Here is a 26,117-nt window from a genome sequence, read left to right on the forward strand (position 1 = left end):
TCTCTTGTTTGGCGCTAAATGAGAACCATTTTGTCCCATTGCTTGCAAGATTCTTCAAACCCAAATTGAAAGCATGCACTCAACATTGCAATCAGTGAACGGACCATTTTTAGCAGTGGATTGAGTAGAAGAAATGGACTTCCACCTCTTGCACCTTTAAAAGATTCCTAGAACATTCTAGATTACTTAAATCTTAGAAATGGCGATCGTGCTTTCATCAAATATTAAATAAAAAACTAATTAAAACAACGTATGAAACACCTGTTCCACATGCTTATCAATGAATCCAGTATACAGCCCCGTTTGATGGCAGACCATTGAATAATAGAACTAGATAGCCTCCACCTCCTCTTGCATTCTTTAAGAACAACCTGCCCTCTAAATTAATATTTACAACAGTAATCAGACCAATAGCCTTGACTCCCCCTCCTCCATCACCTTTCTACATGACTTCTTTAGAAAACCACCTAGTCCCCTAATCTGAACCAATAGATATCTTACATAGCGTGATATTTACAATGTTGGATCCCCCCCCTCTCTCAAAGGAAACACTGATGCAGATGAAAAGTGAAGCTGTTTGCTTCCAGCCACTACCACAGTCAAGCTGTGATTGGCTCCATTTAACCGACTGCAGCCAATCAAAGCAAGTAGTCCCCATTATAGTGTACACCTGAGATTGAAGAGGTGTGAGCCTGAAATGAGAGCTCAGTGCATCACTTCCTTCCAGCATAGAGTAAGGCTTCTTCAGCCATACTGGATTTGCGTGGCATCTCACAAAACACAACAGCCATATCATTCGATCTCGACGTATCTCCTATCAGCCTTGCTTCAAGTTCAACCCATGGATCATATCTGAGATTAACAAAGTCAGCGAATTCATCACGTGATTCCGCCTTTGACATGATTCAACCTTTGACAAACTTTAGCCAGCACCAAACACATGGTCAAATGTCCTCGAAGATCCAGAAACCGTATCAGATCGTTCATGTTTGAAAATCCGCAGCCTGCCTTCCTGCAAAAGTTCAAAACAACATCAAAATTTGACGAAGTTAGATGTCATATGCATGCACCTCCTCCATTGCATGTACTGAGTACATAGGAAAGGAAGAAGTGATGGATCAGCTCTTGCTACAAGAGGACAGGATGGGGGCAGTGAGACAACCAAGAGCTCATAAATGCACTCTTTTATGAACATACCTTTGTACCATAAGCAAGTCCACCCCCAACTATTGGGTGAAAACAAGCAACATTCACTTCATCTTCTGCACTCGGGAGCACTTTCACCAGCTCCATATCAGAAACCCTGTAAATCTGCAGTCACATAAACATAGTGAAGTCATGTACACAGTAGTCTGAGATCTCATGCAATGAGTTTTGAGAAGTCTCTGCAAAGCATTGTGTCTAAGTTGATTTTACAAAACCCTAACGGGGAGACTGGCCCATCTTCGGACCCTAGAGCAGAGTGCTCATGCACAGCATGAACGTGTAAAACAAAGCCACACCTCCAAGATGGTAAAGATGGGAATAGTTGTCGTCCCATTGACAACAACACTTCGCAAAAGAGAGCTATGCCGTCGACCATATGCCAATAGGATATGGTCAGAAGCAGGTGAAAACTGCACAACCAAACACGAGATAAATATCAGCTCATAATCCTAGAAACTCCATTAAAACACCACTCTAGATAACATAGGATTCTGTCAGCAAACCTGTATAGAAGTGAGACAGTGAGCAGCCCTGATTGCTCTTGATGCAAGTACCTGCCCAAACCTACATAAATGCAGATAACCACAGTAATGAATACAGTAAAACTGCACGTTTTAAAACAAGACTGTTTCTGCCATTAAAATCAAAGGTATACTGGTAAGGCCTGAGGAAAGACAGGCTGCTAAAACAATCAACGAGGAAGTGAAACCAGCTTACGTTGCCTCTTCCAGTGAATATATTCGAAGCTCATAAATAACCTGCTGAGCAGAAATAGGATGCCGGGTCGGAGAGGTGGCTGCTGAGGCTGTCTCATTTACAGGCGGTCTCAAGTACACCAATGGATCAGAATCAACAGGAGGTAGCACACATGCCACACAAGCAGCTAAAAAACGCCCACATGGTGAAAAGTGAGCTCCCATTTCACTGCCATAAAATAAATATTGTCAGTGCCAAATAAAGGTTGGCTCACGACTCTTTTGACTGACTTCATAGTCAATAACAACTACCTGCAGAGCACTGCATGCGGGATAGTCAGACGGCACGTCTCTGGATTGAGCATTGCACTTGGGTGCTTCATATCATGTGGCCAAACTCTAAGTTTTACTGTACATGGCAACTCTGCAGCAGCTGCAGCTGCTGCCATCGTAACTTGAGGAGACGTCTCTGCGGCAATCATGCCCAGATTAGGATCCCTACTTGCAAAACCATGGAGAATTCCCACATGTACAGAACTAGCTCCTTCCGGACCTGATGTTGCTGGTCCTCTATGACCAGCTCCTCGGGCACGACTTCCTCTAGAGTTTCCTGACCTGGCGATGTTTCTGGCAGTAGCAGTGCTGACAGTTGAAGCAAGCACGGCACCATTAGTCCCATGCTGCTGCTGCTGCTGCTGGGGAGGCTGAAACCCTCTTGCCTCAAAAGGAATGCTGGGGACCACTAGGATGCCGTGCTGAGGACCATGTAAGGTGGGCTGAACAAGTCCTGCATGAGTTTGACCCATGACCCAGCCCTGCAAAAATGGCAACTCCCAACCTGGTGATTCACCGACTTGGAATGGTGGCTGCAAAACAGGGGGCACACTATCTCCAACCAGCACCTGAACATTGAAGTTGCTCCAGACTCCAGAGTTGGGCCATGTATTTGTTGCATCAACCTGCCCTTCAGGCACATTTGATGGCAGGTTTACTCCCAGCAATGAGTCCCTAGTTTCGCTTCTTGGCAACACCCTGGGCATTCTGGGATAGTTATTTTCAGCTAAAGCAATAGAATTTCTGGTATCAGGTCTGTCGACCAATGCCTGCCCTTCTGCAGCCCTAAGCAGCATATCTACACCAGATTCAATATTGCTACTACCCTCTAGCATGTAAGGAATGTGATTTTTAGCTTCAATTGGTGATGTTTCACCTAGAAGAGATGGTAAATCATTTTGAGCTGGTCTAGGAGAAACATCCATCGGTACAGCTTCAGAATTGATGCCAGCAAGCTCCAAAGTCTCTCCATCAGCTAAAAAGGTATCTGCATCTGATACAGGTGCATGCTGCACACCATTAAATTCCATCATCATGTTTTCTACCTGCACAGCTCCAATATCATTATCACTAACCCAAGCTGCAGGCCAAATCCATGTGGGAGCAGGTACAGATGATTCTGGATTTGAAACAGGTGCATTCCCAGACTGCCTCAAATCAGCAAAAGGCTGCTGGAGTGGAGTAAAAATAATGGCAGGTCGAGGATATTGAAGATAACCAGGTGAAGTGGCTAGAGTCATGGGGCAATCAGGTGCATCCAAGCCATTTACCTGCCAGCAGGTTCAATAATTGTAAACAAGAGCCACAGATAACCCCAATATAGAACAACATGAAAGTATAGCACCTACCTCAGCAGTAAGCAACAGAGGAGCTGCATGAGGGTGGAAATGTACAGCACGAAGAGAACGTCGTGTTCTCAGTACAATGGCTGGAGAAGCTGCATCTTCCTCCTGCCTGCTGTATTGCCATATATAAAGCTGCAGCAACCAAACCCATGAAGTACTATGAAGTAGAAACCCGTCAGAAAGGAGATAAGAACACACAAGGTTAGATGTTATGTACCATTAGTTCCTTATAGTATAGTTTGAGTACCTTATGACCTGAAGCAACAGCTAATAGCTCCCCTTGAGCATGAAATGCAATTGAAGCAATGGGCCTATCTGCAGGGAAATAGAAAAACATCCGCCTTAAAACCTTAAAAAATATTAAACTGCACTTGACGATGATTGATACTAATCAAGTAAGAACACAACCAATACCACAAACATTTTTAAGAACTTATAATTCTGCAAGTGAGACTTTAGAACACATTCTTCTATAAAGATATTTATGGATTGACGATTACAAAAATCATGTGATGCAATGCATTCTGCCGTGTTTGCATCCCAGATCTTCACTTCATTATCAAGGCTCCCACTTGCCAGTATGTCTGATCGGCTTGGATGAAAACGTACCTATGCCATTAACACATCCCATGAACTTTAAGTTATAAAATAAAGGAACGATTTTGATGAAACCTGCTTCATAAAAAGGACCCCTTCAATAAAAAGCACAAGTAGTCCTCGCGATGTAAAACACATGCCATGATCTGGTTTGCACAAGGAGACGATGATCTAAAAACACACGTGATTTTGTTCTAGGTCTTAACATGAGATTCCTAGACGGTCCAAAGAAGGTCACCCCACCCATACATGTATGCACAAAATACAAAGCAGAACTTGTAAGGCAACAAAAATAGCTCGGAATGTATCAAACAAGCTTATCATTACCACCCAAGGAGTACGTCGATGACCACACAAAGTCTTCAGACATGATCCAGTTTTGCAGCATATGATTTTGACAGTATGATCACCACTGTAAGGTCAATTTATTTCAACAAAATCATGTCATTACTCTCTAAAAAAAGATGACTACACAAAAAGCAAAAGCCTTATAAGTTATCCCAGTCAAAATGCATACTGAGTTGATGCAAGTATGGTTCCATCGGGGCTGAATGCAGCGGCTATTGTAGAACGAGGAGCCGGCTGCAGAGGACAGTACTTCGCTGTACAATGTCTCAATGACTCTGCCTCCAACCTGACAGTTATAGCTTCTATTAAAAGAAAGCTCAAGCAGTGCTATATAGACTAGGCAGTCTACTCAAAAACCAGAAAAGTACTACTGAGTCTCAAAAGGAGCAGCACCCAAAAGCTACACCATAGGAACCGAAGTCAAGCTAGAAGCTGCTTTCGTAAGGATATTAGCTCTTGCCAAGAATAGATTGATTACCATGCTATGAGTGCATGTTTTGCACTGGTTGCCTCATGCCTCAGCCCAGATGTGTTAATACTGCATCTGACTGATCCTCCCCACAACTTTCTGAAGGGCCGCCTCACAGCAGGAGACACTTCTCTCCATAACAACAGCCTTGTCACATTTCCCCCACTGCAAAAAGAAAATACAAGTTTAAGAATGTTAGCAGAAAAAAACTTTTGTACCCTTACGATACACAATGAGACCAGATGATTCAAAGAAGGAAAGGCTTGAACTTCAGTAGGTATAGCATAATACAAAGCAACAATAGAACCTTCCTCAAAATTTTGTTCCTTGCATTATGTAGCTGCATAAGGGAACATGCATGATTATGGGTAGAAGACAACACCACCTTCCTGAAATAGACACGGTATTGATAACTACAAAGCCTACTTTGTACAATCATACATCTCTTCAATTTCCAAGCGTCCAAACCATAAGCTTTGCATGATGAGACTGGTTATATAAGATGAGTAAGAGCTGCGTCCTGCGTAGTCTATGTTAGTATGGAAAGTAAAGGAGGTGAATTAAATGCTCTTCTCCAATTGGTTAAACCCCCATGAGCACCACGTTCCTTACTGAGTGTATGGACACCATCGCCCATGAAGACTACGCTAAGGAGATGGGCTTGAAGGCCATGACTCATGAGCTAGGCTCATATGCACCTACCTGATGGAGCCCGCCAGACGTGAAATAAAGCCCAAGAATAGCTAGCAGCTCCAACAGCAGCTTGAGGGAAAATGTGCAAAGGCACAGACCTAAGCACATGGGGGGAGAGCCTCAAAGGCTAGCAAAGGCCTTTATCCTGGCTGTGTTTTCCACTAACAAATGCCAGCTACACATGGCTGTCAGCAAAGGCTTGCTGGAGACAGTGAGCTACCATACAATTGGGTGGAGCTGGGCGCTAGCACCCATGATGTCCAGCTGGTGTTCGTGTCACCCTTTGAGGCCATTGGTATGCATATACAAGGAATTATTACATGAGGAATCAATACAAATAAACGTGTATGTAGCCTTCTAACTCCCTATGCTGAAGCAATGGTGATAGCCATGTAAAGGGACCTTTCGTATAACAAAGCTGTGAACCTCTCTTTTTGGTCTCGCCCAATCTCAGTCGCTCGGTGTTTTGACTGCCTCAAGGCCCTCTAAACTTTTCTCTTTAGTGTTCTCTCTCTTTTTGGAAGAAGCCGGGTGTGTAGTCTTTATCACTCATAGACCAAGCAATGTGGGCCACATAAGCCACATCATAGGTATGGCTTAAAGCTATAGGGCTAAACTAAGAACCACTGCACTATCACTCTTCGTGAAATATCTTGTCAACTTCTCCATTCCCTTATGATTTCATGTCTCAAGAGGAAGAACCTCCAGCATATCACCTGATTTAGAGAATAGTTGAAGGCAGCAAGTGGTAGCAGAGGAGAGACTTGGAGCAGCCAACAATGATCCAACACTTGAGCAAAAAATGATGAATGAATTATATGGCACAAAACCTATTCTTATATACATCATGAAGGAGCTGGTCGGCCAACATAAAAACCCACGATTGAACTGATAGAATGTGCAGCGGAAGAAGGGAAAGTGGAAACACAGGAGAGAGAGTAAGAGAGAGAGATGGAGAGGAAACACAAGTGAGAACCTGCTCTCAATATCATCATCCAAAGGAATACATGTCCCGAGCAAGAGGGGAGAAAACCTCGTATGTGAGGGACTGCAGCAAACAATGCTAAGCAAGTAGTGAGAAATGAGGGAGGCAAGCCAGCTATATATATGCCCATGAGTAGGTAGCCGACTGGTGATAAAAACCCTCCACAACTGGGAAAATACCCAAGACTCCATAATATGGGGAATAATGTGGGAAAATATATGTGAGGGGTGACCAGTCCCTCTGACTAACATGGTCAGCCCTAGAGGCTAAAATAGGACACCAAATAGGAAGCCAGCAAGAAGGGGATGATGTCTAACACCCCCTCTCAGCACCGGATGTTGAGTGAACTCCAAGGACCCAGAGACACCGTCCTCGATCAAAGATGAAAAACTGCAGAAATACGTACCAAGAAAGCTCCACGAGCAATCTCCTCAACAACTCAGCTACAAAAGCAACAGAACAAGCTACTAGGTACACCGCGCCTCTGGAAGAAAACAACCATGTAGGTTGCGACGTGCTGCTCCAAATAATGGAGCCAAACCCAAGTGTAAGAACACTCCCCGAAGTCAAATGTCGTGTATCCAACCTGGAGAAGGTATGAAAAACCTCATAACCAACCAAGATCAGATCCTGTATATAATCAATCCTAGGAGAAACAAACTGCTCCTCACTGGAAACCTCAAAAGAAATAGAGTCAATCTGCTCCAACTCTGTACCAAGAGTAGCCAAATGCTGCACAAAAGCATCCTCTGAAAAGGTCGGCATCGCAAGATGTAAAGACTCGGTAGAAAAGATGGGGTCCATTTGCTCAAACTCAGTACCATGAGTTGCCCAATGCTGTACATAAGTACACACCACTGAGGTGGGCATCGCAAGATGAAAGGACTCCACACTCCCCTCTGAAAACTAATGTCGTTGGACTGGCACAAGCCCAACCTGATTCTGATCCAAATCCAAAAAAACTCTGGAAGTTCCACTCTGCCCCAGGCATGGTTAGCAACCGTAGATCCAAAGCACCCACTGGGTCCAAAAAACAATCCTCCAAAACAACAAACCTGTAGAACTGGCAGGGGGAGAGGCATCCTTAGAAGCATCACAAAGAGAGGAAGAGGTAGACTTCTCACAATGAGGAAGGGAAGCAGGAATATAAACAACAGTGGTAACAAAGTCCTCAAAAACATCACAGATAGCAGAAGATTGTTCAAGAAGTAGAATCTGATCCCAAGAATCAACAACAAATAAATGATCCATATGAAAGGATCACACCTCAAAGGACAAAACACCCTCCTTGTTCTGCAAACACTGCAAAGAACACAGGCTCGGACAAAATAAACTCTGCTCAGGATCTCTGAAAAGATCACTGCTCTCCTCCAAAATCTATAAACTCATGTCACAAAAGAAAGTCTCCACATATACAAAACAGCTCCCGAAACTGATCCTCAAGTGAAGTAGCTGGAGAAAGGCCCCCTCTGAGTGTAGAAAACTCCTGTGGGAAGCAAAACGCAGCCAAAACACTGCTATCCAGCAAAAAAATATCACTCCACCACCAACAAAAGGCAAGGAACATGAAGAAACCGGGAAACCGTGTAGGCCAGAAACAAAACACAAGTATAGATGCTCCAAAATCAGCAAAACGCTGACTGAAATCAAAAATTCAGAATCCTCCTAAAGTACCAAACTGCCTCCAAAGCCACAATCCAAACAAAACACCCCCTCTGCAAGTGATCTGTGTCCACTGGAGAAGAAAACGCAGCCAAACAAGGGCTACAAACCTGAAAATTCAGGTCAACCAGTGTCCACACCTCCTACGAGGAAAAACGCTGAAGAGAAAGTACCTTCGGATCCAACAGATGAAGCCTAGAAGAAGGTAGAGCTACCAACAAGATCAGTTCAGAAAAAACGCAGCAACTATGGCTACAAATCTGAAAACGCAGAGGTATTCGGGGCAGTAGATAGGGCTGAATCTGGAAACACATAAGATATATGGTACCATCAAGTCCTCATATCAGCAAATAGCATCAGAAACTTGTAGAGGAAAAAACACAGCAAATATGCTGCTGCTAGCCTGTACAAAACAGGCGACCAGCACTAAGGGGGGGTATGAATGCTGAGAACTGCTGCAAACTGCTGTAGACAGCCACCTGTAGAAAAATGCAGCAACCTATGTGCTGCTGCCCTGAAAAACAGTGCAAAAAACAAGTGTTCTCAGAGGTCAAAGTGATGAAGGAAGACCACGGGCCACTGAGAAGAAACGCCTGGAAGAGGCAGGCGCCCAGCAGCACTTTTGAGAGAAAACGCAGATCTGTTCACCTTGCTGAAAACACAAAAACACAGGAGGGAGAGGAGGGAGCATCCAACACAGAAGATCACCGGCGCTCTAATACCATGATAGAATGTGCAACGGAAGAAGGGAAAGTGGAACAGGAGAGAGAGTGAGAGAGAGAGAGAGATGGAGAGGAAACACAGGTGAGAACCTGCTCTCAATATCATCATCCAAAGGAATACATGTCTCGAGCAAAAGGGGAGAAAACCTCGTGTGTGAGGGATTGCAGCAAACAATGCTAAGCAAGCAGTGAGAAATGAGGGAGGCAAGCCAGCTATATATATGCCCATGAGTCGGCAGCCGACTGGTGATAAAAAACCTCCATGACTGGGAAAATACCCAAAACTCCATAATATGGAAAATAATGTAGGAAAATATATGTGAGGAGTGACCAGCCCCTCTAACCAACATGGTAAGTCCTAGAGGCTAAAATAGGACACCAAATAGGAAGCCAGCAAGAAGGGGATGATGTCTAACATGAACGACTAAGAAAAACGCCTAATAAAAGGTGGGAAAAATACCCAAAAAATATCAGATAAATATGATGAATAAAAGGGGACATAAAAGGGTCAAACGAGGCTGGAGATGATCATTCCAACACCTCCTCTCAGCTCCAACACCATGATCCAACTCCCATTCGGGTAAGGAACTATCAATAGTGTCTCGAGGAAGAGGTTTGGTGAAGAGATCAACTAGGTTGTCCTGAGAGGGACAAATCTGTAGAGAAATGATGCTATCAGCAACCATGTCACCATTTGGCCACCCAATTGGTCCACCCGTGCTTTCTTATCATGTATGTACATTGGACTGGTGTCCATGGCAATTGTTTATGCCAGGGATTGATGCCACTCATGTGATACTGTAGACTTGGCTTTCCGTTGGGACTTGTGCCTCCGTATATATGCCCAGAAATGCTTGGTGGATTGGTGTTCCATTGGGTCTGGTACCTCGTGTACTTGCCTGGAGCACATCTATTTTGGTATAGTCTCATGAACGGGGATTGTCCATACCAATGCTGCATTGCATAGCATCTTTATGTGCTTGCTTGCAATTGAAATTGCATGCTATTTTCATGCTTGCTTGACCAATGTGTAGTTTTGAATAAGGGGACGCCCGCCCGTGAACCGTGCGTGTGAAACTGTCTGCTGACATGGTTGTGTGGCATGTGAACAGGTAGTAAGTATTACCCAATCTAAGCTCAAATAGCCCTTAGGACTTGGCCAATATTTATAAGTGAGTGCGTTCCCACTTCATTAAATTTTGGGCGCCCAAAAGTCACTTATAAATTATGACCGCTTCCAAGTTCACACTCACTGAAGTCCCGAGGCGGACAATACTCAATGTCCAAGACCTGATCCTCCCCTTTTACTCATAAATGGGCATCTCCCCATGCCCCTTCACCTGATTGGACCCCAATTCACTTACTAATTAAGAGAAAATTCGTGTTTTCTCTTCATGAAGATTTTTGGAGGCTGAAAACTCTATTTTTCCACCATTTCTCTCCATTTCCAAGCTCTCCATAGCCATACCCAACTTGCTAGGGTGTTTTCCAAGCTTCCAAGAGTGTTTCCAAGTGCTAATCACTCTCCTACTCACTCCCAATGACTGAAATTCAGCAAAACAGCTCTCATTTTTGCTGTAATTTCTGGTCTTTTTACTGAAAACCCTAATTTCAGCCTTCCTTTCTCAAGTTGAACCATAGGGGAAGCTTTCCCAAGGTTCCCTTCATCCTCTTGAAGACTTTTGTCGCGAAGAAAGGCGACAAATCAAAGATCTCAACACTCCAAGGACTTCCATCGCGAAGACTTCCGCTGTCATCTACTCTACTTGCTATTGGTAAGCTTTTATGCTTAAATATGGGAGAAAAAGCAGGATGGAGGAACCGGATTACAAGATCACATACCCTGTGTAGTGTTCTCTTGTCCTACGTGCTCTCTTGCAGATTGTTACTACCATGTGTTGGTGGAACAATAGAGAGCAGATGGTAAGGAACATGGGCACTTGAGAGGGTAGTGTGGGTTGCAAGTATACATCGACAACCACTTGTTTGCAATACTGTATTCATATGCATTGGTATGGAAATCTAGTCAGAAATGCCCATGACACTATATACTTGATTCTCCCAAGATCAATATACTTTATTTGAGGGAGGGGTCGGCCGTTCCGGCTCATTGTGTGTCTCTTGTCAATTCAGCAATTTACTTCTTATATTTGAACAAGTGTAGATTAGCATTGTGTTCAACCAAGTTACAAACCAGCTCATGAACAAAGTGAAAATGAACCTCAATGTGCTTGGTACTACCATGGAAAGATGAAGTGCGTGCCAATGCCAAGACACTCAGGCTATCTATAAGAATGTGAATGGGAGAGTCCAAAAGAACATCAAGATTACTCAGCATCTGCATCAACCATCATAGCTTGTAGAAAGTATCCAAATAAGCACAGTACTCAGCCTCAATGGAAGAAAGAGAAACTGTAGTCTGCTTCTTGAATCTCCACGAAATGAGGTCGAAACCTAAAGTGAAGCAATAACCAGAAGTGGAACGCCTGGTATCTTGATCACCTGCCCAATCGACGTTAAGTATCAAACAAGCTCAGTGCCTCCTCTGAAAGAAAGACCATAGTCCAAGGTACCAGATAAGTATTGAAGAACCTTAAGAACGGCCTACCAATGAGAATGTCGAGTGGAACAGAACTGACTAAGAATACTGACACTGTAAGAAATGTTGGGCTTGTAAGGATTAGCAAAGAGATCAAGAACTGTCAGGATAGTGGTGTATCAAGCTGTAGGGACAAAAGTTTTCTCGTAGTCAATACCCTCAATCTAAGAATACCCCTTTGCAACCAATCTGGCTTTGTGTTTGTCCAGAGAATCATCGGCCTGAAACTTGGTTTTAAGGACCCACTTGACCCCAATGACTTGCCTATGCAAAGGCCGGTCCACAAGCTCCCATGTACCATTCCTTTCGATGGAACCAATCTCGGCCTCCATAGCTGCCCGCCACTTGGGAAGAGCAAGGAATGGGCAGCAATGCGGGCAATGCAGTAAAGTAAGCGCAACAATATAAAAGGTATTATATGGATATTACTTGTCCAGAACAAGCCGACAACAACTGCAGCTGGCCGACTAGCACCTCTTGCAAATATATAAGCATAAGTCAGCATTTTGCATCACTCATTCAAGACATTCAACACATTCAACATTTTGAAGAAGTAGATTTTAGTAGAAGCATGTAGAAGGGGCCAGCGGTCACTCCTAGGGGTAGACTAAGAGCCTGGCATATGTACAGACTCTTAAATCACCTTTTTGCACCATCTAATAAAAGAAAACCCTGACACCAACTATCTCTCTCTTCTTCTCTCTCCTCTGTCTTAATTATGTTTAATCAACATCTTGTTCTTAAAAAGCCTTAGGGTTGTGCATCAATACAACAAGGCTTCCGCGAATGCAACATTGGTATCAGAGCATTCAAGTTCAACCACTAAGCAAAGTCCCAAGGAGGCGCACAGATCCATCAAAAGAATGCAACAGGGTAGCAGATGGAGTGGTCTACAACAGGCTAAGCTCGAGGAAAGCATTCCCTGGGGATATGTACTCAAAACTAGTACATCATTAAGCTCTCATATCAGTTCCAACGACCTAGCAACATGCATGATCAATTCCGACAAGTGATCCACCGCTATGTTAAGGGAAAGGGAAAGGGACAGCAGGCATGGAGACAGCAGTGGGGCAGATGCTCAGTTCCTCGGCAAGACTTGAAAGGGAGATTAGAAGTGGAAGGTGTTAAAACAAAGTGTCAAAATCGGAGTCAATGTAGAAGGTCAAAGTCAGAGTCAAAGTAAAAGGTCAAAGTCACTAGTCCAGGGAGGAAGGATGACAGTGTCCACCCCATCATCAAGTTTCACAGGAGGGGATGTCACGAGCACACCCATGCAATCAACATGAAGCAGTAACGTAAGCGCAACAATATGGTATTATATGGATATTACTTGTCCAAACAGGCCAATAGTTACTACAACTGGCCGACCAACACCTCTTGCAGATATATAAGCATAAGTCAGCGTTTTGCATCATTCATTCACAACATTCAACATTTTGAAGAAGTAGATATCAGTAGAAGCATGTAGAAGCATGTAGAAGGGACTAGAGGTCACCCCTGGGGGTAGACCAAGGACCTAGCATATGCGCAGACTCTTAAGTCACCTTTTTGTACCATATAATAAAAGAAAACCCTAACACCAAATATCTCTCTCTTCTACTCTCTCCTTTGTCTTAATCATGTTTAATCAGCATCTTGTTCTTAATCAAGCTTAGGACTGTGGATCAGTACAACAAGGCTTCCGCGCATGCTCTACAATCCGAAACACTGAGTGCAGATTGCTAGAGAGCTTGGAAACATAAAGCACATCTTGGATAGTCGAAGGCTAGCCCGAAGAAGAATTAAGTGGCACGTTACCCACACAAGAGGCCTCAAGGTTGGAAGCATCGCCAATGGACACCTTTGAAGAGCTAGGCCGAATATCATGCAAAATGGAGCTGTCATGAGTCATGTGAGTAGTGCGCCCACTATTAACCACCCAATCCGTAAGACGTGAGGTGGCAGAAACAGGTGAGTCCACAGGAAACTCCTCAATGCCGATGAAGACGATCTCCTTAGTGGAAGAGGAACTTTGGGATTGATTGGTAGACGGAGAGGTTTGATTGGTGGGCTTCTTTGCAAAACTACTTTCTCTCTTCTTCTTTGCGACAATCAGGCTGATTGTGACCTTTGTGACCACAATAATAGCAAGTAAGATCCTTATGAGTAAGATTGTTAGCAAATTTAGAGTCAACTTTGTTGCTGGTGAAACCCTTACTCTATTTGTCTTTTCCCTTGACTTGAAGAAGCGTCTCGGAAGCACCCTCGCTTGTTTTCTTCCTCGTAGCTCTATCCTGAGCATGCCAACAACAGTATGCAGATCGGGCTTCAGAAGTAGAGGAAAGAAGTAAAATAGTATCACTGAAAGATAAGAATGTTTCGGACAGTTTGGCGAGGAGCCGATGAACAGAATCTTTATCAATAGCCTTTCTCCCCAAAGAGACCAACCGCTTCTCGATGGTAACAAACTCTGTGATGGAATCCATGATGTTGGCAGTATCGGAGATCTTCAAGATGGCAAGCTGATTCTCCAAGGCAATCTTCTAAGTAGAGTTCTCTCTATGATACCTCCTTTGAACGACATCCCACAATTCTTCTACGGTCTTTTCATCATTGTCATCAAATTGACGAGCACCAAATGGTTTAATGTTGAAGATGATGAACGCATGTGCCCGAGCATCCTTATCAAGCCAAGCATCAATTTCATCCCGAGGAGAAGTTATTGTTGGTTGGGCATCGGCCCCAATAACAATACTCCATAGCCAATGATACCGAAGTAAAGTCTTGATATGCAAAGACCAATCAAGATAGTTGGTCCCATCTAGGATGGATTCCTTTGGAAGTTGGGGAATAGATGAAGACATGATAGTCGGTGTAGAAGCCATGGAATCCTCCTCTTGAATTGATAGTGGAAAGGCTGCAAGTAGGTACCCGGGGGCTGCCCACTCCTCCCTAGACGCTAGGTGAGGTGAAAGAAAGATGTAGAAGTGTAATCTTGCCGGAGATCAAGGCACACGGCTGAAGACAAGAGCCAACCCAATGCGCAATGAACCTCAACGCTCTGATACCATGAGAGAATTGAAGACAGCAAGCAGAAGCAGAGGAGAGACTTGGAGCAACCAGCAATGATCCAACACTTGAGCAAAAAATGATGAATGAATTATGTGGCACAAAGCCTATTCTTATATGCATCATGAAGGAACTGATTGGCCAGCATACAAACCCATGATTGAGGACACATTCAATGAGTAGGAAAAACGCCTAATAAAAGGTGGGAAAAATATCCAAAAATATCAGATAAATATGCTGAATAAAAGGAGGCATAAAAGGGATCAAATGAAGCTAGAGATGATCATTCCAACACTGATAGTTAAGCAGAGACTGATTCTCGGTCAATAAGAGCACCCACAAAACTTGCTCATGACAAAAATGTGATGAAAAACAGCCTCTTTAATATCGGAAGCTGCATTCTTGGCAGCAATAAGTTTAGAACCAATGTGTCAAATTCCCCTTTCCCCCATCTCTCTATAGAATGATGAACTGCATCTGGCATGTGTTAAGAACAAAAAAATGTCATGCATTTTTCTACCCCCATCCAGTGTTGGATGTTCTTCTCAGATTCCCTGGGCTGCACCTGACCTGATTGCTCAGGGAATGAGCTGTGTGGCTGTGTGGGCTGCAGGAAGGTCTAAGGTCCAAGCCTCCAATTTTTCTTCCCTAGTCAAAAGTGGGGATGTATAAGCTGTGGCTCTTTCTTACTAGATTGATATGCTTGCAACAACTGTACCCACTTGCTGACACAGTACCAGTTTCTGACCAAACCTTAGTATTAATCCAATGGAATACGTTTGATGGCATGAGCATAAATTGAAGCAATCAAATAAAAAAGACATTCCAAATGAAATAATATGGATGAGAAAACTTACAGGTGCCTTTTGCCAGCATAAGGATGGTAGCGTGAAGATGCTGAGGCCTGTGAAGCTGATGAACTTATCCCCAACAAATTGTCAGTTGAAAGTTTCCTAGTACCTGAACTTGTCATGCCGTCTAATATCCTCCTCCCACAACGTTAGATGTCACGAAAAACAACTGACATGTGACTTCTACTTCAACTCAAGGTGACCTTACAACGCTAAGCATTTGCAACACCAGCCAAGAGACTCTTCTGATGGTGCCTCACAAGCTTTTAAAACGGTCTCAACCATCAAGCAGAATAGCTGCTTTCTAGAGCTTCACAAAACCTTGTAGTATGACGCAATCAGTAGTTTGAGCCAAATCTTAAAACAGACTGTCAAGTCCTGTCAAAAACATAGAGCAAGCTGCAATGTTATAAACCAACTTTTTAACTACAACATTAGCAAAGAACAGATCACACAAGTTAAATCATAAGCTCTGGAATGAAGTGAGGACCAGAAGCCCATCCTACAAACAACAGATGCCAAATACCATTGATCACTCTCAATTTTGCAAGCATTAAGTCTCATAACAGGAACCAAAAAGAGTGTACAAGTATATTTTTCTGTCCTATCAAGCCAACAACCTGGATCATCTTGTTTACGCAGATCAGGTGGGGATTGTCTAGTCCCAACACCCACAAAAAAAGGTCCTTCTATTAGTCGGGAAAAAAAACGTCTGCATGAAGCAAACTACAACCCTCAAAGAGGTAAAACAGACAACCTTCCGAGTTGGTCAAGATACAAAGCAAAAAGAAGGGGAGGCTGCCTCCTTGGCTGGCCACTCTTGGCAGGAGCCTATATCAAGAAAAAGGTGAGGATGTGTCACGTGCATCCCGCACTTGGATGCCACGTAGACATTTCTGTGCAAAAGGTGCAGGACCTGGGATGGTAAACTGGTCCCATGTGAGCCCAGTCCGGGACGAGTCAGCCAGGGATCCATCTCAGTCGTCCGAGGTCAGGTGTGCATTGTCCTGCACATGAGTCTAAGGCCAGGTGTGCACTGTCCTGCACATGAAACAGTGCCAGTCCGCGCTGTGAGTCTCCCTCTAGAATGATGTCAGTGATTCTGTGTATCTGGTATGGTACCGGATGCCAGATCACTGAGTAGATAGTGGTTAGGACAAGGGGCCAGCCCATAGGGCTACCCAGGATCTTAGTGTGGGCATGGGAATGGTGTGGAACCACCCCCATGAGGGCCAAGCAGGCCCAGGCTGAACCCACCAGCCATGGAGGGGCTGTAGGACAGCCCTAGGGCAAGAATAAGGCAGATTCTAGGAGACTACAGCCTTTACATGGCTGTATGGCAAGTATGGGGCAGCCCATACAGGCTGCCCAGCCCTTGGATTGTGGGCAAAGGCTGTGCCTAGCACTCTGGAAGCAGGCGCATGATGCCCAGCCATCTAGGGAGTAATGCACAGTATTTTAGGTGATTTTTCCAGCATTTATTGCTGAATTTTCACAAGTCGTGCGACATTTGTGCTGGCCGCCTGTTTATCTACTGGCCGACTGCTGTTGGGAAGTCGTATAAATAGTGGAGGCCACAATCCCATTCATTTATCTCATTCTCCACCAAGAGCTCAAGCATAAGAGGCTAGACAAAGCCAAGAGGGTGCTAAGCAAAGGGATGAAGGATTCAGGTCAAGGGCAGGGTATTCCCAGCCAAGAAAAGGTCCAAGATTACTGTATTTTCTTTCAGATTTCTCATCATTCTAATAAAGCAAATACACCATCCGTGGTGGGGGCCCTACAGAGGGTAATTGGGACCCAATACTGTGTCCTCTCCACCTCTCCCTCTCTCTCTCTATTTTCTACACTTCTCCTTTCAGTTTGTGCGTTAATTTCCGTCACGAAAAGAGTGCTGAATTCTGAGTACTGAAGTTACCAATTCTTCTCCGAAGCTTCCACATATTACAGTGGTATCACAGCCTACTTCAAGTACAAAGATTCAGCAAAGAAACCAGAATTTTTTCTCGCTCGTGTGGTTGGTTTTTAGACGCCGGTGGACTACCCCTTTCGGAGTGACTCCTGTCCCTCGAAGGACGGTTTTCAACTTTGGATCGTCCGAAGCTAAAATCGATCATTTTGGCCTCTGACCGTAGCCTCAAAATTCGACCCACAAATCGAGGCAAAAAACAACCAAAGAACTGTTGAAATATGCAAGTGAATGGGTGTGTGCGGGAACAAGCCCTTAGCAAGAGACTGTAAAAGGGAATCTATAATTAAGTGGGTAGCAGTAGTGAAAAGGTGAGAGGAATCTACTCATGAGAGAATCAAGGGTAGCATGAGTGAATATAGGGGTGTGGAAAGATTCTAGGAAAAGGTACCCCCCAGATATAGGGGAGGTGGCACAAATCAAGGAGAAATCAGTGGGATTAGATGCTTAGCATCTTGTGGATGTAAAACCTATAAATTGAGGTATTGGCCTAATGAGAAATTGTTGGTTTTTGAGTATCCATGCCTACATTAAGCCATTACATTAATTGTGCACTAATCTCGTATTAATCATCTTTTAATCACCTTCTAATCATGTTGATCTTTGTATTTGATCCACCATAGCTCATCACATTGCTGCAAAATTTAACTTGGTATCAGAGCCAAGCTTAGGATTCATCTAATTTTCAGCCTAATCACCTAACTAATCACCCTATTAATCATGATTAAGAACTAATCCCCTTTTAAACCTCTTTTTAACTAAACTTTTGCACCCCCAACTAGTGGAGGGGCTTGATCTCCCTCCAGCCTCAACATTAGCTAAAGATCTCTTAGCCATAGCTAGCCACAACCCCCACACATCAGCTCGTCGAATCAATTCGTCAAATCACCGCAAGAAGCTGGTGGATTTTGCCGATTTGCAAGCGCCTTTTTTTGGAAGAAAATCCTAGATCTACACTCACACAAGGTGAATCAAGCTAATTCCTCTTAGCCCCAAGAGTTTTCAAGGGTGCTCTACAAGCCTATGATCTCATATTTCAAAAATTCTTCAAGGAGAAATGGAATCAAGCTTTGCATCAAATCTGCATGACTTTGGTAAAACAGAGATTAAGCATTCAATGTTTGGTCAAATCTTTTGTTTCTTGGCTTGTTCCTCTACTAGACTAACTGCTATTAATGCCCTTGAAAGGATCTGAGCTCATTTGAACTCTAAGGCACTAGATCTGGCCTCCTCGTACACTCTATTTTTTGCACACAAAACAGAGGATTATTTCACTAATCAGTGATTAATTAGCACTAATCACTATATTTTGGTACATTTGATGGTTCAAACTTACCATTGGGTATCTAATATAGATCTCTATCACTTTAGATTGCAATTTGAAGTTGGTTTGATATCCCAACCATCTAGTACAAATCAATTACCCTTGGCTTTATGCAATTTTTTGGTGTATTCATGCTTGAGTTGTAAAAGGGTAGACACTACCCTTGAATCTTGAATTGGATCAAGAGGTAAGACCCCCTTCACATCATCATGAGCAATGCACAAGAAATAGCTAAATTTAATTGGGATCAGTTCCATACATGGCAAACAAAGACCATGTATTTGCTCATGAGGAAAAATCTGTGGGAGCTAGTTGAGGGAAGAGGTGAATGTCCAAAGGAGAATTGGGAGAATGAGTGGAAGATTAGGAATGAGAAAGCATTAGGGATCATTGCACTTAGCTTAAATGATGAAATCATCCACTACATTGCAGGGATACAACACGCTAAAGATGCATGGGATGAACTTAACAAATTATTTGGCACTCAAGCAAAGAATTCAAAGATAAATCTGCTGATGCAATTCTACAAACTTGACATGAAGGAAAGTGAACCTCTAACCACACACTTGAACAAACACAAAAGCATTAAGAAACAACTAGTAGCCATTGAGAAGAAGGTAGAGGATGATGAGGCACTAGCAGTGCTTCTAAAGAGTGTGGACAAGGGAGAGTATGAGAACATTGTGGCAACCTTAAAGAATGTACCAGATTTGAAGCTGCATGAGATAGAAGGAGCTCTACTAGAGCAAGAGAACAAAGTCAAAGAGAAGAAAGAATTGGACCAAACAACTGGAGAGGAGAAAGCATTCTACACCCGAGGAGGCCTCGCACGAGGATGAGGAAGAGGCAGGGGAGGAGGAAGGACCTTCACTTGCCACAACTATGGGAAGCCAGGACACATGGCTAGAGACTCCTACAGCAAACCAAATGAAGAAGGATCGACATCGGCAAACTTCATGGAGACTCCTAATAAGGAAGAGGAGTCAAGACATCTTTTCTGAGAGTGAAAGAGAGAGAAACACCAAAACCCAATGTAACCTGCTCCAAAGGAGTAAAACCACCACTGAGCCACCGATGATGTAGGCCGTGTGGTAGATGTATGTGTGAGCACTTTAGTCAAGGTCACGGGCACTTGTAGTAGCCTTGGACACATAGAGAGAGAGAGTGTCAAGGACTATGAGTTAGGGACTTGAGGCACTGGTTGTCGGAGGCTACCAAGTAAGAGGGAAACTTGGTATAGGGTCCAGGTGTGCTAGAGTTATTCACTTGAGGGGAGGTGTTAAAATATGCAAGTGAATGGGTGTGTGCGGGAACAACTGATGAGAGAATTAAGGGTAGCATGAGTGAATATAGGGGTGTGGAAAGATTCTAGGAAAAGGTGCCCCAGATATAGGGGAGGTGGTACAAATCAAGGAGAAAACAGTGGGATTAGATGCTTGGCATCTTGTGGATGTAAAACCTATAAATTGAGGCATTGGCCTAATGAGAAATTGTTGGTTTTTTAGTATCCATGCCTACGTTAAGCCATTAGATTACTTGTGCACTAATCTCATATTAATCATCTTTTAATCACCTTCTAATCATGTTGATCTTTGTATTTGATCCACCATAGCTCCACATTGCTGCAAATTTAACTAAAACCATGAAAGATCGCAAAAAATAGTGCGAAAACGACGACGAGCCATATTCAGGCTAAATTTTTAGGGTCTAAACGACAAAATCACGGACGGCGCACGAAAACAAAGTTGTAGTACTCCAAAAATACTACAACTCTCTCATACAAAATTTTTCAAAATTCCTTTTGGAACACCCTCAAAAACATGCTACAAAATAGGGAGAAATTTCTTGGAAGTTTTTTTCGTCTTGAGATGGTGATGGAAAATAGGTTTTGAGGCTGTAACAGGCTATGAGAGAATATAAAAAGCAAAAAAAAAAACAGTGTTTGCTCATTAAGGAGCATTTAGGCACACCGACATGGCCACAATAGAGGGATTACCAAGGATCACACAAGGGATGAACCCAATGCTGACATCTTCGAGCCATTGAAATCTATGCCACAAATGCACCTCCCAATACCATTGGCCATGCCTATAACAAGCGTGTCATCGGGTTTTACGCCTCATGTCACTTCAATCCCACCAGGCTTTGGTCCCTTACCTAACATCTCCACGAATCCTATAGGTACCAACCCTTTCATGGAGATGCCCACACCTTGGACATACTGACTAAATTGGGAAGGGGTTAGCCCAAGGACTCAGTGAGTCTCTCCCAACAAGAGCACTCACATACAGCCTCAATGACTCATACAGAAATACAGTCGTACAAATTTCTAAAATTATGGCAAATACGACGGAACAACAGACCCTATAAAATTCATTCAAATGTTTGAACAGAGATGTGAAGCCTTTGGAAATCCCAACTGCCCCACTAAGGTATATGCATTGAACCTATGCTTAGAGAGAAAAGCTAGTCAATGGTTCATCACATTGATACTGTGACGATCAAGACCAACTTCAAAACCTTGTTATCAGCCTTTATACATGGCTTTTCCAAACAAGGTGATCGGTGGAGTGCAACAAAAGAACTCTATTCAATTGAGCGTCAACTAAATGAATCCATTAGAGATTTTATCCTTCGGATAAAACTCTTGGACTCACGATGTGAGTCATGGAAAAAATAAACGATATTCAATTGAAGAGATATTTCATGTTGGTCTTGAAGAATAATAGCTGACACAACTTAATCATTGTATCCAATCCGAAAACATTCGATCAATGTTGTAAAGAAGCAATACATTTAGATGACAACATGTTGGAGGATGATCATCCTACGAGGTGTTCCTCATCTAAGCCAAGTGAAGCAATGGCAAAAGAAAGATCGATCTCGAAATTGACATTCCCTGAATTGACATCTCTAAGAGAGGATGAACTCCTTCAAAACTAGACATCCTTAATGCCTCTACAAGTGAGGAACAAAATGCCTTGTGTTGAGTGCAATCACTACAACCATCCCAATCCCCATTGTGCATACAAGGCACCTGTTCCTCTATAGTGCATATATTGTAAAACCTTTGACCATGATACTCAAAAGTGTCCCACTTCATCCACAATTGACTCAAAACCTCCATCTCTCGTGCACCAAACAAAAAGAGTAAAAAGGGTAGAAATTGCTCAGAAAGCAATTAATCGATCACTTCAGTGTTTCTATTGTCGTGGACCTCACAAGGTGACAGACTGCACAAATTGGAATATTTCCATGCCCATAGCCACTGACACTTTGTTTTATGACCCATGCGTGAATGATGTGGCATTGATTACATGTTCCAAAATTGCCCAAGATGAGTCGCTTCAATGCAACGTGTCTCGCAAAATACAACTCTTAACATCTTAAGTGTACAAAACGGGTAATTTTTCACGGTACCCTTGAATGTGCTTACACGCTTACAAGCCAAGGCATGAGAAATAGTTAACAAGAATGCAAAAGACAATACCTCAACATGGGTAGAAGAACATACTTTAAAACAGAAAACAAAACCTTCTAAACCCAAGAAAGACAAGGGACTAAAAACTATCGAAACCAAGGTTGAATTAAAAGACAGGGAAAAGGAGCCTGTAGAGGACATAAACCCAAAAGAGCGAAAAGCTATACATGATGCAGAAGCATCCACCTTAAAGACCACCACACAAACCTCAAAACCCGTATGTGCGACACATGGTACAAAAGCCCAAATTTGATCTCATCACATGGGCAAACATAATGAAAAACTGACAGTCCAAAGAAAGCCAGAAAATGAAAAAAGTTCTAGTACGTCACTAAGTGAGGATGAAATAAGTTCTAACTCTTCACTCAATGCACTCCATAGACTATAGTGGATCGTCAGATTGCGTTCCGGAAAGGAATTGCATTTTCCTGCTATGGCGAGCTTCGACGACGAGAGAGACCAAGAACCATGGGACCAGAGTGCACCAGGCAGCCCAGCTAGGACACCAGGCTTGAGTGTCACAGACATGTTCCAGCAGATGATGCGAGCAATCGCAGAACAGACAGCCAAGTTGGATGAGCAGAAGGCGCAGATCTTGGCTCTAGAGGAGCGTACCCGCTCTCCAGCGTCACGTTTTCCATCTCCTCCTCCCTCTCCTTCTGTATCCCAGATACCAGATCCTCGACACAGGGACCCTCTCGCGGGGTCACAGCCGCAGCCAAGCTCTTTGCTTGAGTTGCAAATGCGTGCATTGGAGATCCGACAACGAGAAGACGAAGCCATGCGACACGTGGAACACGAGCGTTACCTCAGAGCCTTGGACGCCAGATTGACACCACCGACGCCCTCCAATCATTTTCTCGAGAAAATGAACTTTAGTAAGTATAATGGTAAACTCGATCCCACAACTCTTTATTCATGGTTACATCAATTTGAAGCTTACTTTGCCGCAATTAGGAAAACAGATACTGACAAAGTGATCTTAGCCAGTTGGTACTTGGAAGGTAAGGCCATTCCTTGGTGGACTCAGTGGGCTCATGCCCACACCAGAGCAGGTATGGCAGCTTATGTGTGGGACGAGTTTGTCCGCGACCTTAAGCAGTGGATTCTACCGCCCCACTACCTTGAGCGACTCGAAGACGAGTTCAGGGGAGCGCATCAGAACGCGCAACCAGTCCTTCAGTTTGCCAATAGAATTTCGACCTTATGTCTGCAATTAGGCTTATCTGATACAGACAAGAAAGGGCAGCTTTTGTATGGCCTGGACACGCAAATCCAATGGGAGGTGCGTATGTTTAGGCCAGCCACCTTTGAGGACGCACTCTCGCTTGCGCAGAGTGCAGAAATGAAACATAATGGTGGCAAGCCCAAGACTTCCGAGCCGGCTTCTCCCAGGGCTATCGCCTCGGGGGACAAAAGCCAGAACCAAACGGGGTCTTCCCCAGGACAGAGCCCGGGAGCCTCTGGCTCCAAGAACTCGAACAATGAGTCTAAGCTTACTCCTGACCAGAAAGCAGAGGCAGGTAAGACAGGTGGCAAGTTGAGTGCTGAGGAGCTTTCTCAGTACAAGAAGGAGGGTAGATGTTTCTTTTGTCATACAAAAGGACATACTTCTCGGGATTGTCCGAAGAAGCCTCCAAGGCCCGCCGCCGCCTCCACAGCTTCCGTGGTGAGCTCCGCTCCCACACAGACCCCAGCGGCTACCCCTAGTTCTTCAAATCTCGGTGCTTCAGTTGGAGCAATTATTAGCCGGGAGCTCGAAGATAAGCAGAAGGGCGCCCATGACCAAGAGTATGAGCGCAACGAATTGCTCAAGTCCTTTGGCTACATAGGTGGCCAGAGAGTCATTGTCTTGTTTGACAGCGACAGCATGGAGAATGTAGTCACGGAACAAGCCACTAGGTGTGCCCGTTTCGATCTGACTTCGGTGGACAAACAGGTTGAGGGTTTTAGCACAGGCATGACAACGAGCATCAAGTATGAAGCTCTAGGTGCTAAGTTAGTGATTCAGGGCAAGAGTTTGTGCGGGTTGCCCCTCTTGTAGGAGGGGCAGACATAATTTTGGGTATTCAGTGGTTTCACAAGTTTCTTCCTGATGTCAAGTGGGACAAGCACACGTTCCACATCAATCGGAATGTGTCAAACGCCCCAGCGACCATTAAGTGTGAGCCAGGAATTCCGAACTTTCCGCTCATAAGCCACTTACAGGCTAAGCGAGCAGTCAGGAACGGCGCACAGTGTGCGATGATTTACATCCAGACAGCCCAGGTGAAAGAAGACATGGGGACAAGGTCCATAAGGTTTTCCATAAGGTTTGATTAAGAAAAAGCACCATTCTTGGTCAAAAAGCAAGAAAAAGCACAAAGTCAAGCAAGGTTGACCGCGAGATTTGGTACTAGCCCGGTGAGAGATACTTGTGGGTCATCCCCATGGTGTGCTCGGCATCAGAGATCTTGTGCCTCGACATCGACATCGACATCGACTTGGATATTCTACATCGGCATATCTGTTTGTTTTGTATTCATTGATTGTATTGATCCTAGCCAACGTACCCGTGGATTGTTCCTGAATAAATTCCTGAAAGGAGGCGGGGCCTGTTCCCCGCTCAATGTGGTGTACTGTGCAAGATCCCCATTCCCTTTTCTCTCCCTCTCTCTTTATATTTTTCTCTCTTGGACACGTGGTTGAATCTGTCACTGCACGCTCCGCTGGGCTTACACTTGCAGGGCCTCTGTGGGTATGCCCGCCCATTAGGTGTTTCTCCATTTTCCCCTTGTTTTTTCCATGTATTTTTCCCCTGTTTTCTGTGGTCGTGGGACTGAAAGAAAGTGAAGCAAATAGAAAACACAGATGCAGGCCCACGTACTAGACCTGTAAATGCTGGAAACTAATGTTTATTGCTGAAAACTGAGCACGAGGGAGGCCCGTAGGTGCTGTACAATGGTAAGAAGGAGAAGCAGCTGCTAATGACCTCAACTGAATGCTGAAAAATGAGATAAACTGGAGAAAAGGGGGTCAACCCTAATATATTCCCCCAGAGTGCTAGTCAACAGCAAGACAGTAGCATAAAATGCTACAAAAATGCCTAAAAATACCCCCAAAAAAATGGTAGAAAAATGCTAAATAATCTCTGCTAAGATATGCCAATGCTGGGCCTCATAAGTGGCCAATACAAGCATGAAAAAAGGTGATGTAGACCCTCTGGAGATGATATCATCCAACAGGGACAGGAGTTTGCTGGCTGCCTATTTTCTGGTTTGGCCGACGGTGATGACCTGGCCGTCTGGTCGTGAGAGGAGTTGGGACTAATGCCGGCCTATTTTGGGTTGGCCGACCAGCAGCCTTGGACCATATATATAGTGGGCCTAGCCCCCACACCTCATGTATTGGGTATTTTACCGGATCTTGTATATAGAGCAGAGTTCATACAGCTTCTCTCTCTCTCTTCCGCGTTTGCTCTTCTCCACACAGTTCAGCGTTTTCTAGGGGGGTGGTTCTCTCTAGCGTTTGCTCATCTTCATTGTTGGTGTCTTGCTACGTTGAGCTCTCAGCAGTTTGTCTCATATCCACTGCGTATTCCGACAACAGTGGGGTAGATGCCACCAAAGAAAAAGAGCTGTAGGTGCAGATTGAGCAACTAAAAACAGAGGTAGAGGCTTGGAAAAAGCGTTTCACGCTTTTAAAGGGTGATGGCAGGACACCTCGTGAGCCGTTAAAGGGGAAGGGGAAGGGGAAGGAGTTGGTAATTTACAAAGGGTCGTCAATGGACATAATCCCTGATGATGAGCT

General features: G+C 44.0%; 1 protein-coding gene across 2 annotated transcripts in view; it reads right to left on the reverse strand.

Moving 5' to 3' along the window:
* Positions 1-212: 212 nt before the first annotated feature.
* LOC147635657 (uncharacterized) overlaps positions 213-26,117 on the reverse strand; it is a 30,062-nt gene continuing 4,157 nt past the window's right edge. For both annotated transcript variants that reach the window (XM_086803042.1, XM_086803043.1), the window contains exons 2-14: positions 15,561-15,932; positions 5,004-5,159; positions 4,695-4,811; positions 4,505-4,589; positions 4,081-4,189; positions 3,828-3,895; positions 3,584-3,712; positions 2,214-3,505; positions 1,924-2,130; positions 1,710-1,770; positions 1,503-1,616; positions 1,198-1,311; positions 213-1,012 (exon numbers count right to left, since the gene is read on the reverse strand). In XM_086803042.1, coding sequence (XP_086659168.1) covers positions 923-1,012; positions 1,198-1,311; positions 1,503-1,616; positions 1,710-1,770; positions 1,924-2,130; positions 2,214-3,505; positions 3,584-3,712; positions 3,828-3,895; positions 4,081-4,189; positions 4,505-4,589; positions 4,695-4,811; positions 5,004-5,159; positions 15,561-15,676 — 2,658 coding nt within the window. In that variant the 5' untranslated portion in view covers positions 15,677-15,932 and the 3' untranslated portion in view covers positions 213-922. The remainder of the gene's footprint in view (positions 1,013-1,197; positions 1,312-1,502; positions 1,617-1,709; positions 1,771-1,923; positions 2,131-2,213; positions 3,506-3,583; positions 3,713-3,827; positions 3,896-4,080; positions 4,190-4,504; positions 4,590-4,694; positions 4,812-5,003; positions 5,160-15,560; positions 15,933-26,117) is intronic.

This window comes from Cibotium barometz, chromosome 9 (genome assembly GCF_041138505.1).
Source record: "Cibotium barometz isolate CiBa-2024 chromosome 9, ASM4113850v1, whole genome shotgun sequence".
Taxonomy (NCBI): Eukaryota; Viridiplantae; Streptophyta; class Polypodiopsida; order Cyatheales; family Cibotiaceae; genus Cibotium; species Cibotium barometz.